The sequence below is a fragment of the Ammodytes marinus genome (assembly GCF_949987685.1).
Source record: "Ammodytes marinus genome assembly, contig: scaffold_377, whole genome shotgun sequence".
Taxonomy (NCBI): domain Eukaryota; kingdom Metazoa; phylum Chordata; class Actinopteri; order Uranoscopiformes; family Ammodytidae; genus Ammodytes; species Ammodytes marinus.
In genome coordinates this window covers 1-12,500 of record NW_027648282.1, presented here as the reverse complement: position 1 = coordinate 12,500, position 12,500 = coordinate 1, and the positions used below count along the sequence as shown (strand labels likewise).

Below are 12,500 nucleotides of genomic sequence, written 5' to 3'. Positions count from 1 at the left end.
TACTGATAAATTAAAATGAGTTAACACCATTTACTCAATGGAAAATAAACTAACAACCACTTAAATGGCATGATAGAAATCTGATAGAAATGGGGGGGGGGCGCCCTTAGCTCAGTTGGTAGGGCGCCCCCCCCCCCATGGGCCTCGGCCAGCAGTGGACCCGGGTTCGATTCCAGCCCGCGGTCGTTCTCTGCATGTCACTCCCCTCTCTGCCCCATTTCAACTCTGTCTCTACACTATCAATAAAGCATAAAAATGCCAAAAAAAACAAAAAAAAACGTGTATAATTCAATGAAAACTTTATCAATCAATTCAATTTTTACGGTAGTTTAATGTCCTAAAACGTTTTTGTCAAAACCTGGATATTAATTCATGTTCTTCCAAAATAAAATAAAATAAAATAAAATAAAATAAAATAAAATAAAATAAAATAAAATAAAATAAAATAAAATAAAATAAAATAAAATAAAATAAAATAAAATAAAATAAAATAAAATAAAATAAAATAAAATAAAATAAAATAAAATAAAATAAAATAAAATAAAATAAAATAAAATAAAATAAAATAAAATAAAATAAAATGCAGCGTTTGTTGGATGTCTTGTCAATACAGAAGAGTATGATGGCGACTGGAGAGATCTTTTTTTTTTTTTTTAAATAATTGATTTTTTTTCGATCTTGCGGCCCTACAACTGTTCCATATGTTAGTGTTCGCTCATATTTAGCACAATAACTTTAACATAGTTTTTATGCATTGACATAACTTTGCAAACATCCTAACATAGACGCATAAAAACAGAAAAAATAGACAATAGACACACAATTTTTTCTTCATCATTGGAAGACAAACGGATCAACTGTTGGGTTTTCAGACATTTTAAAAAGATGCTACGAGGAACTTCCAGTGTGTGTTAATTCTAGCGCCCCCCTTTGGACAAAAGCGGTAGTGTTTTTACCACGCCAGCTGTTGTTCCTGGGTGAGCGTATACCCATGACAAAGGCATTAAGAAAAAACTATATAAAAAAAATAGCATTCTTTCTTTGCACTGATGGTCTCGTTTGCTGTTACATGTAATTCATGATCATCAGAGGAAAAATTAGACTGTTTCAGAAATATTTAAAAGTTCCTCGGAGCACCTTTAACAATTCCAAAATTTCACACAAATTAAAAAAGAAAAACACAAATATTATAAAACAATTATTTTCTGTAAACTACGTCATCAGGCTCATTTCAGTTGGAGCAGCGAAAAATGGGAGACATCAATTTGTGACTGAGAACGTTAACATTTATAAGTGCTCCTGTTGCTGTTAGTTGCCTGTGTGTGTGTGTGTGTGTGTGTGTGTCTGTATGGGTATGTGTCTGTGTGTGTGTGTGTGTGTGTGTCTGTATGGGTATGTCTGTGTGTGTGTGTGGGTGTGTGTGTGTGTACTTTAACATTTATAAGTGCTCTGTTGTAGGTGCCTTCGTGTGTGTGTGTGTGTGTGTGTGTGTGTGTGTGTGTGTGTGTCTCTGTCTGTCTGTCAGTTTCCTCAAGTACAAAACGAGGCAGAGCACACACAGGCGAGTCCTTAAAACTTACGGACTCTTTTGTGGCTTTAAGGACCTTCAACGCACCTCAACACTAACTCTGAAAATCGTACATTATCACTTAATCGTGGATTAAAATAAAATAAACAAAAAAAGTGCAAAGACTTTTCCAGAATGATGCCCATCATGTATTCCACCCCGGTAAGTCTAAAAAAATTAATAAAAAAAATTAATTAATTGTGAGAGAAAAATAAGATATATATATATATATATAAAACATAATATCTTTAAAGGGGCACTGTGTAACATTTTAAGTAATTTATTAACTTAAATCAATATCCTCATTCATAAATATGTCCTCATTGGTGTAAAATCACCTCTGCCAATAATCTGAATTATCCTCCTGAGCGAAGAATTCCAAATATTAATATTACATTTTGTACATTGAGAGGGCAAGTCTTATGGAGGCATCCATGTTGGTTGGAATGTCATCAGGTGCAATTATTCTTGTCCTTGAAGGCCACTGTAGCTTCTGTTATTATTCTAAAGGGTTGGGGTTACCCAGGGAGCGTTGCATTCTAGAACTTTCTTGATGATGTCATATTACACACTGCCCCTTTAAGTTTAAGAAGAATATTGTTCAAATAAATCTGAAAAAAATATTGTATAAAAAAAAAAAAAAAAAAAAAAAACAGGGCTAAAAAAATTTAAATTCAAGTTTTTCCCTGATGTTCTTCAAAACTTTGATAGTGGATAAAACACATACACAGAACAACATTTTCTTGAGCTACCATTTTCCTTCAGTGGTGGTTGTTCAGTGGTGGGTGTCCTTACCATTTCAATGCACAGGCAGCGCTGCAGTGTGTGTGTGTGTGTGTGTGTCTCCAAACACCGGCTCAGTCTTCATAGCGAAACGTCAGCAGTTCCAGTCTTCATTCCTTTGTCCTGCTAGCCAGGTAACAGAAGGAAGAAATTAGAAAAAAAAATGGAAAAAAACAAGATTATGTTACAATTAAACACATTTCTACACATTTTTTAGTGTGTGTGTGTGTCTCTCTCTCACACACACACACACACACACAGAATCACACACACGCTCTCACACACACACACACACACACACACAAACACAGAATCACACACACGCTCTCTCTCACACACACACACACACACACACAAACACAGAATCACACACACGCTCTCTCTCTCACACACACACACACACACACACACACACACAGAATCACACACACGCTCTCACACACACACACACACAGGGAAGAGAGAGAGAGACAGAGGAAGGAATGTAGCATTAAATAAAAAGGACAAAAGCATTCTCACAGACTAGCACGCCATGTTTGTTTGTAACATGCACATGACGGATGCATTAAAGACAACAGGCGGTGAAACGTGTAAGAAGGCAAGCTGTTGTAACATATAGGGCCGGCTTCACAGACTCAGATTAAGCCAAATTCTGCACTAAAATTGTAATTTCAATGGACAATCTTCATTCAAATTCCCCTTTAGTCTAGGAGTTGGCTTAAAGGTGCAGTGTGTAATATGACATCATCAAGAAAGTTCTACAAAGTTCTAGAATGCAACGCTCCCTGGGTAACCCCACCCCGTTTGAATAATAACAGAAGCTACAGTGGCCTTCAAGGACAAGAACAATTATAAATTTTAAACAATGCACCTGATGACATTCCAACTATGACACTTTCAAGATGGCGGCACCAGGCCTTGGTCCAAAATATGCAGAAATATGGACATATACGAGACCCTTATGCACTAAATTAAATGTACTTATGGATATTATAATTACTTTCTACAAAATCTGCTAGGAAATAAAACCCAAAATTCTACACACTGCAGGTTTAATCCATGTCTGTGAAACTGGCCCTTAATGTCTAAATTTGACTGTTGACTTAAAGGTGGAGTCAGTGATTCTGGAGAACGCTTGTTGTCAAAATCACTTTTTTGTCAAAATCAGTGAATATCTCCTCATGATCCACTACCTGTCAGTACTGTGTGCGCTGAAATAATCCAGTGTTAATACACAGCCTCTGTAAACGGGCATGTTACTAGCTAAAGTGGGCCCCCCTTTATTTACATACCACTAAACAGAGCCTAGGCTGCGTATTAACACTGGATATTTTTCAGGGCACACACACTGATAGACAGACAGACAGACAGACAGACAGACAGACAGACAGACAGACAGACAGACAGACAGACAGACAGACAGACAGACAGACAGACAGACAGACAGACAGACAGACAGACAGACAGACAGACAGACAGACAGACAGACAGACAGACAGACAGACAGACAGACAGACAGACAGACAGACAGACAGACAGACAGACAGACAGACAGATAGATAGATAGATAGATAGATAGATAGATAGATAGACAGATAGACAGATAGATAGACAGACAGACAGAGAGATAGATAGATCAGGTAGTGGATCATGAGGAGATATTCACTGATTTTGACAAAAAGTGATTTTGAAAACAAGCGTTCAAAATAGCGTTTAAAAAATATCTATAATGATCTTTTTAGATATCGTTTAAAATTATGTTTTGGCTTGTCAAAAAAATGTTTAAAATATATTTACTATATAGATGTTTGATCTTAGAGCGTAGCCGTATTGACTTACTTTACCGATCCATATGCCATTGTCCTTTTTTGGGAGGTTTTATTATAGGTTATATTATAGAAATATACACCTCTGGGAAAAATTAAGAGACCAGTTTGGATTTTTCTTCAATCTTCATCTCTACATTACTTCATGGAAATGCTCTAAATGACAATATTTCTTGGGGGCAATTTGGTAGAAATGTTGTCAGTAGTTTATATTATAAAACCAAAATGTTCATTCTACTCAAACATATGCCTCTAAAGAGTAAAAACGAGAGACACTGAACATTTGGAGTGGTCTCTTCATTTTTTCCAGAGCTGTATTTATATATATGTAAGTATGTAATATTATATCGACTGTTCCAATCCAATCAGTTGTGAAATCCCAGTCACAAGAATGAAGTGAGTGACGTTATTTCACCTATAATAATAATAATAACAATACATTTTATTTGTAAAGCACTTTTCATAAAGTAATCTCAAAGTGCTACAGAAACCAGAAACAAAATAAACAAAAGACTAAGAGAAAATAAAATCAGACACATTAAAATCAGTAGTAGATAAAACAGCTAAAAGAGATTAAATTGCAGAGAGAGAATAAAAACAACTAGGGACGACCTAGGAAAGCCTGTCTAAACCTAGGAAGAATGACTGTGTGGATATCTGTAAGTTAATTTTTATATAGAAAATATTACTGAATAAGTTATCTTAGTGGAGCGGGGTAAGTGCTACAATCGTTCATGTTGTGATACAAGCGTGACATTGGCATGAGCCGTCTCCATGGGGACAAGAAAATTGTCCGATACAATGAAATGAAATGAAAAAAATAATGAAAAAAACCCCATCGATACATTTCTATGAGAAATTTTCAAGTTTACAATTTCAAATGTCTCGGACAATTTTCTTGTCAAATGACTCGACAGTGTGTGTGTGTCCGTTTGTCTCAGATGTCTATTGTATATGTATATTAAGTAGTATGTATGTATAGTTCGTAAATGGCAAATATAATATAGTATCGCCAATTGTTCAGAGAGTATATGGATTAAGAGAAGCGAATATAATAAATATTTTAATTTTTTTAATTTAATAAATATTTTTATTTTTTTTACTATGGAAAAGGGGTAGAATTAAATGAGTGTATACTTCTTCCTGCTCCTTTTCAGGCATATCTCAGAAATACAGATAATTTTTTTTTTTTTTTTTTTTTTGTGAAAATTTGTTTATTGTATTTCCATGCTTTTCATTTTGTTTTGTATGTTTGATATGTCTGAAATAAATCAAATCAAATCAAATCAAATCAAATCAAATGTCTCGGACAGTTTTCTTGTCCACTGCCCCATGGAGACTCATGCTCAGGCCAATGTTCACGCTTGTATCATCAACTGAAAGATTCTGATGGAAATAAGCACTTCGCCGCTCCACTAACTCCCATTGTTTTCATTCCTAGGACGATTCAGACTGCTAAGGTGTAGTCAGTCAGTGCGTTTCCATGGGACAACTAGATTGGATTATCACATATATCGAACAAGACACTCGAACGGACCGTGTCACTTGTCTGTATACATGGCCTTTCAGGAATCGGATAAATGGTCGGAGCAAAGCTGACTCCTTGTGAAATCCTCTGCAGGGATTCTCGAGCAAGCGCAGAACGAGAACTCCGATATGCGATGTCCGATCCCTGTATACATGCAGAGAGAATGCCGACTATGAACGAGTTATCTAGGTGTTCTTATCCGACTTCTCTTGTCCGTTATTGTGCCGATTTGTGATCGGATAAAGGTGTTTACATGCAGTTTAAAAGTCCTGTTGAGGTCTTATTCGTTTATTTACCCGATTATGAGTCTGCATGGAAACGCACTGACAGATTCTGGAGCACACTTGTCAACATTTTCGCACAATCCGCTACCTGTCCGTACTGTGTGTGTGTGTGCGCGATAAAAAAAGGTGTTAATACACAGCCTAGGCTCTGTAAACTGGTATGTAAACAAAGGGGGCCAACCGTAGCTAGCAAGTAGCAACATGCCCATTTATAGATCCTAGGCTGTGTATTAACACTGGGCTTTATTTTCAGCGCACACACACACACACACACACAGTACAGACAGGTAGCGGATCATGAGGAGATATTCACTGATTTAGATTATTATTTTGACAACAAGCGTTCTCCAGAATCACCGACTACCACCTTTAAAATGCTACAACAGCTTGCCATAAGGAGAGAGGGGTGAAAAAACAGCACACACACACACACACACAAACACAAACACAAACACACACAAACACACACAAACGAAACATGCACGGCAGTTATCTCTCACAAATAACACAACATCAAAAACCTTGAGATAAAGACATGCAAGGTTAGTCAGGCCTTCAACAGCTATGTAGATCGTTCCGGGACAAGGAAAAGCTCTACTTTCACATTAACAACACGATCAAATTGTGCTTTATTTTAAACCCCCCCCCCACCCCCCCCCGCCCCAAGTAATCCTTACAGAAGTGCCTTGTATATCGGGCTAGTAGAGGTTAATCTTGATGCTTGGTCAGTGAATTTGGAACCAGAATTTGTGAAGTAGATGGGGTTTTTTTTGGACATGAGAAAACTTAAAGGCCTACTTCACCGGTGGAAATATGAAGGTGTATTGAACTCTGAGATCCTATGTAGTATAAATGTGCAAAACATGTTAGAAATCGGTTCATCCTAGCTTGAGAAAAGGGCAGAAAGAGTATTTTATGGTCTCACTGTCTTACTCTAAATTTTGCACAGTTGTGACATCACAACTGTGCAAAATGTAGGGTTAGACAGTGAGACCATAAAACACTCTTTCTGCCTTTTCTCAGGCTAGGATGAACCGATAATTTTTTTCCAAGATATTTTTTGGGCATTTTTATGCTTCATTGATAGGGCAGAGACATGCAGAGAACGACCGCGGGCTGGAATTGAACCCGGGTCTGCTGTTGGGCCCGGCCCGGGGGGGGAGGACGCCCTACCAACTGAGCTAAGGGCGCCCCAGGATGAACCGATTTCTAACATATTTGCACATTTATACTACGTAGGATCTCAAGAGTTCAATACACCTTCATATTTCCACTAGGTGAAGTAGGCCTCTAAATAAAAAATGGATATATGCCACTTCCACTAACATGTACGTACAGATGCCTAGAATCTAGAATAGAAAATAGGTGATTTTTGGAAATTTGAAGGCATGCAAAACGTGACACAATATTGTAGCATAAAATGGCTGACATTGAGATTATAAGCCAAACCTTTTTTTTTTTTTTTTTTACTAGGTCCATTTTTCTTCCACAAGGTAGAGAGAGGCCGTGTCCGGACTGCCATACTAACGTCCTACTCATACTCATTTTGACTTCAATTTGAGTATGTGACGGTTGGGTATGATAATCGATCTTTGAGTAGAGAGTATGCAGTATATAGATGGTGAGTATGTAGGATGTAGGACGCTAGTATGGCAGTCCGGACACGACCAGAGAGAGGGGGCGGGGGAGGGAAGGGGGCCTTTTTGGCAATTTTTCTTTTGGAAGGAGAGAATTTGCCGAAACATGAATTTGCAACACAATTTGAAGTTTTTTTTATGTACACGTCGTGTGCGTGTATTGTTTATTTAAAGCAAGACAGACAGCAAAAAGAATACAAGCCAAAATGTAAAGCCAAAAAAATTCAGACAACTATGGTCTGGTGTTGTTTTTTTCTTTTTCTTTTCTTTTTTTCGTTTCAAACAAGACACTTACGCGATAACTTTGTGACAATACAAATTGTATTTTTTTTTTCATTTGTTTTTAAATACATTTTTAGGAAGGAAGGAAGGAAGGAAGGAGACATTTTTTTCTTTGTCGCTTGTTAAGCTATATATACTTAAAACATGGAAAAACCCCCAGAATAGAATAGTCTAAAAAACATACATAAACGCTAAATAGCCAAATAGACAGCTGAGCTCGGGTAACAATTCGCTAAAAAATTTCTTTCTTTCTTTTTTTTCCAAACTTTGTTGTTATGAGAAAAAAAATCTCGAGACGAACGACCATCTTTAAAATAAAAATAAAAAGTAAAAGCCAGTTTAGTCAAAAACAGGTGGGAAGGGAAGGGACGGGGGAGGGTGTGTGTGTGTGTGTGACTAAATGTTTAGAGTCCAAGCGGTTTATTAAAATATGTACAAAAAGAGATCTTGCCAGATGTCACCAATTTTTTTTGTGTGTGTGTTGAGTAGGACAAAAAAAATTAAAAATAAAATTACGCAAGAAACCGTTATGCGAGTGATTTTCAGGCCAATCAAATCAAGTCTCTAAAAAAGGACAAAAGTAACCCAATAAAAACACGTACTTATCAATTTTCTTTTTATGTTGTAATCAAATCAAAGCCCTACTGTGTACTTGTTTGTGTGTGTGTGTGTGTGTGTGTGTGTTTCTCGGAGAAATCTTGATTTGTTTTGGTCGGTAGGTTTTTTTTTTAAATTTTTACTTCCACTGGTGCCCAAAAGAATCCTGATAAAACTCCTGGCTTTCGGATTTGTACCCGGAATAGTTACCGGAGTGATCGCCGCCTTGGAGCGGCTGTTGGGCAATCGGCTGAGATCCCCAGTTCTGATTATTGGGTTGACGCCTCTTCGAATCGGGCTGGTTGTACCCGTCCGCTTTGCGTTTTCCGCCCACATTTCCACCACGTCCAACCCCACCTCTTGACCCACGTACCCCTCCGCGAATCCTGGGCATCATGGACCCTCCTCTCGGACCACCACCACCTCCTCCATGATTAGGGCCTCCGCGTCCTCTTCCAAGCCCGCCGGGACCCCCTCCTCTTGGGGAGAAATTCCCTCGTGCCCTGGGTGGACCGCCACCTCCGCGAGGACCTCTGGAAGATGGCGATTGACCGCTGTTTCCGCCTCTCGACCCCCTGCTTCCCCCTCTCCCTCGCTGGGGAGCTTGGAAGTCCTCGTACGCACCCCCACCTCCGTAGTACGGGTCTTCATATCCGCCTCTGTAGTTGTTGTGATAGTCGTATCCGCCGCCGCCTCCGTAGTAATCGTAGTAATTGTCCTCGTAACCGCCGTAATAGTCGTTAGGCGGGTAACCATAGCCACCACCGCCGCCGCCACGGTTACCGCCGCGGCCTCGACCACCACGCATGGGGGGGGGCATGTGGGACGGGGGAGGGTAGTAGTAATAGTCATCATACCTGGAGAGAGAGAGAGAGAGAGAGAGAGAGAGAGGGAGAGAGAGAGAGGGAGAGGGGGAGAGAGAGAGAGAGAGAGAGGAGAGAAGGAATATTAGGAACAGTTGACAATGTATAGAAATTAGCCACAATTCTGCTAAAAGCTATTAGGTTAGTATACTCCGATGGTAGAGATTTTATATTACATTTTTTCAGTTTTTTTAAATATTTATTGAAGACAACACTTTTTGTTTTTTTAAGATATTTTTTTTGGGGCATTTTTATGCTTTATTTGATAGTGCAGAGAGAGAGAGGTGAAATGGGGCAGAGAGGGGAGTGACACGCAGAGAACGACCGCGGGTGGGAATCGAACCCGGGTCTGCTGCTGGGCCCGGCCCGGGAGGGGAGGGGAGGGAGACGCCCTACCAACTGAGCTAAAGGCGCCCCCAGACAACACATTTTTACTTAATTTTTCTGTATAAAAATAAAATAAAGTTATGGCAGAAGAAGAAAAAAAGCTTGTAAAAAAGGTTTATCATGGAATAAAAAAATATTGCTTGCATGGCTGTTCTTTAGCATGGCTTTTTTGACAAATGAGAAAATGCTTTTTTATGCAACCAAAATATAATGGTAATTTTGAAGGGTAAAAAGAGCTCTGGTATCGTTTTTAAATGCCAAAATAGTTCATACGCTATTATTGATATTCTTATTGAATAAGATATCCTACGTACTGTCCCTTTTGAGAGAGAGAAAGAAACAGAGGTGGGGGGAGAGAGAGAGAGAGAGAGATTCTACGTACTGTCCCTTGGAGGCTTGTCTTTGGGCTTTGCGTTCCTTCCTCTTCTGATCGGGCGGTTTGGCGAAAACGATCTCGATGCATTCGCCCTCCAACTCCTTCCCGTTCAGCTCATCTAAAGCCTGGAACACACACACACACACACACACACACACACACACACACACACACACACACACACACACACACACACACACACACACACACACACACACACACACACACACACACACACACACACACACACACACACACACACACACACACACACACACACACACACACACACACACACACACACACACAATTACTCAAAGCCTTTTCAAACCTGGTCTAAAATACTAAATAAAATAAAAAGAAATTGGGTGTTTCAACAAGCTTTGACAAATCTTATTTAAAAATAAATGTCCATTATTATAAAATAGCATAATAATAATAAAAGAATCGACACACTTCCGTCCCCTTTTCCCCTCTTAAGTTAAAAGTGTACCAAAACTAAACTAAAATAATTCAATTAAACTTTCCAAAAAAATATTAATAATAATATAAAATGGGTATAAAAAAAAATAAGAAAAAAAGTATATAAACTTAAGAATTTAAAGCTAAATTAAATAAAAAAATATATAAAAATAAATAAATAAATAATTGTAATAATATTTTAAAATAAATAAAAATGTAATAGTTTAATTTAATCCAATTAAACCCTCCATACCTTGACTGCCTAAGTGTGAAGGAAAAACTATTATAAAAAATAAAATAAAAATATCCTATATGAACCCCTGTGTTACCTTGACGGCTCCGTCGCGCTCCTCAAAGTGAATGAACGCGTAGTCCTTCAGTTTCTTCACTCGCTCCAGAGTTCCATACGCTCCAAACGAGGTCTCCAACATTTCCTCTGTCACGCCCGCAGACAGGTGCCTCACAAACAATACCTTCACCTGAGGGAGAGAGGGATGGAGGGAGGGAGAGAGAGAGGGAGGGGGGAGAGAGGGAGGGAGGGAGGGAGAGGGAGGGGAAAGAGGGAGGGGAGAGGGAGAGAGAGGGGAGGGGGGAGAGAGAGAGAGGGGGAGAGAGAGGGAGGGAGAGAGGGAGGAGGGGAGGGAGGGAGGGAGGGAGAGAGAGGGAGAGAGGGAGGGAGAGAGAGAGAGGGAGGGAGAGAGGGAGGGGGGAGAGAGACAGAGAGAGAGAGGAGGACAGAGAGACAGAGAAACAGAGAGAGAGAGGGGGGCAGGGGAACAGAGAGAGGAGGGAGAGACAGAGAGAGAGGAGGGGGAGGGGGAGAGAGAGGGAGGGGGAGGGGAGAGAGAGAGAGGAGGGGAGGGGGGAGAGAGACAGAGAGAGAGAGAGGGGGGAGAGGGAGAGAGAGAGGAGGGGGAGGGGAGGGGAGAGAGAGAGGGGGGAGGGAGAGAGAGAGAAAGAGAGGGGGAGAGAGAGGGAGAGAGAGAGAGAGAGAAATATAGTGTCACAATTGATTTTTTTTTTGGGACAGATTTTCCAGCTCAAAATCCATCAGCTGTTAAATTAATTTTTTATTTTTTTTCCCATTGAGACGGAGATTCTTTTTCAAGGGGGACCTGTTTTCCTTTCCACGTTACCATTCACACACACATTCATACACCGATAGCAGCAGGCTAACTATCGACATTCACACGAGGCAAGGTGGGTGAAGTGTCTTGCCCAAGGACACAACAACTATGACACAAGTGGCACAGGGTGGGGATCGAACCTCCAACCCTTTGATCATTGGCCGACCCGCTCTACCACCTGAGACACAGTCGCAATCATATTCAAGACAACGATAATGACATAGGGAGTATTTATTTTCCTTATATGGGACGAGAATAATTGGCTCTGTCTGTCTATTCTTACCTTGGACATAACCTCGGGATCTGGGTCTTCAATGGGGTCGGCCCATTCCACCGTTACCACGTTTCCCCAAACTTTAACCTTAAGAACAGAAAGAAACATTTATTTGTCATTATAGAGGCATTAAGAAAAACTATATAAAAATAGCATTCTTTCTTTGCACTGATGGTCTCGTTTGCTGTTACATGTAATTCATGATCATCAGAGGAAAAATGAGACTGTTTCAGAAATATTTTAAAGTTCCTCGTAGGAGGCTTTAAAGTGCACACACACACACACACACACACACACACAGACAAACAGATAGAGAGACAGACACACACAACAAACAGACACATTTTCTCTCTCTCTCTTTACTACACTACATACTAAAGTACAGAAGAGTTTTAGTCTTTTTACTACACTACATACTAAAGTACAGAAGAGCTTTAGTCTTTTTACTACACTACATACTAAAGTACAGAAGAGTTTTAGGGCCACAGACGGGAGAGAAAAAAAAAA

At 39.5% G+C, this 12,500-nt stretch overlaps 1 protein-coding gene across 1 annotated transcript; it reads right to left on the bottom strand.

The window, feature by feature from the left end:
• Positions 1–7,762: 7,762 nt before the first annotated feature.
• Positions 7,763–12,080, bottom strand: LOC307270819 (heterogeneous nuclear ribonucleoprotein Q-like; the record flags this gene model as incomplete). Its single annotated transcript, XM_080054706.1, has 4 exons — positions 7,763–9,361; positions 10,137–10,255; positions 10,922–11,071; positions 12,003–12,080. Coding segments are annotated over 4 exons (1,065 nt in total), but the record flags the coding sequence as incomplete, so codon positions are not given.
• Between the last annotated feature and the right edge of the window lie 420 nt (positions 12,081–12,500).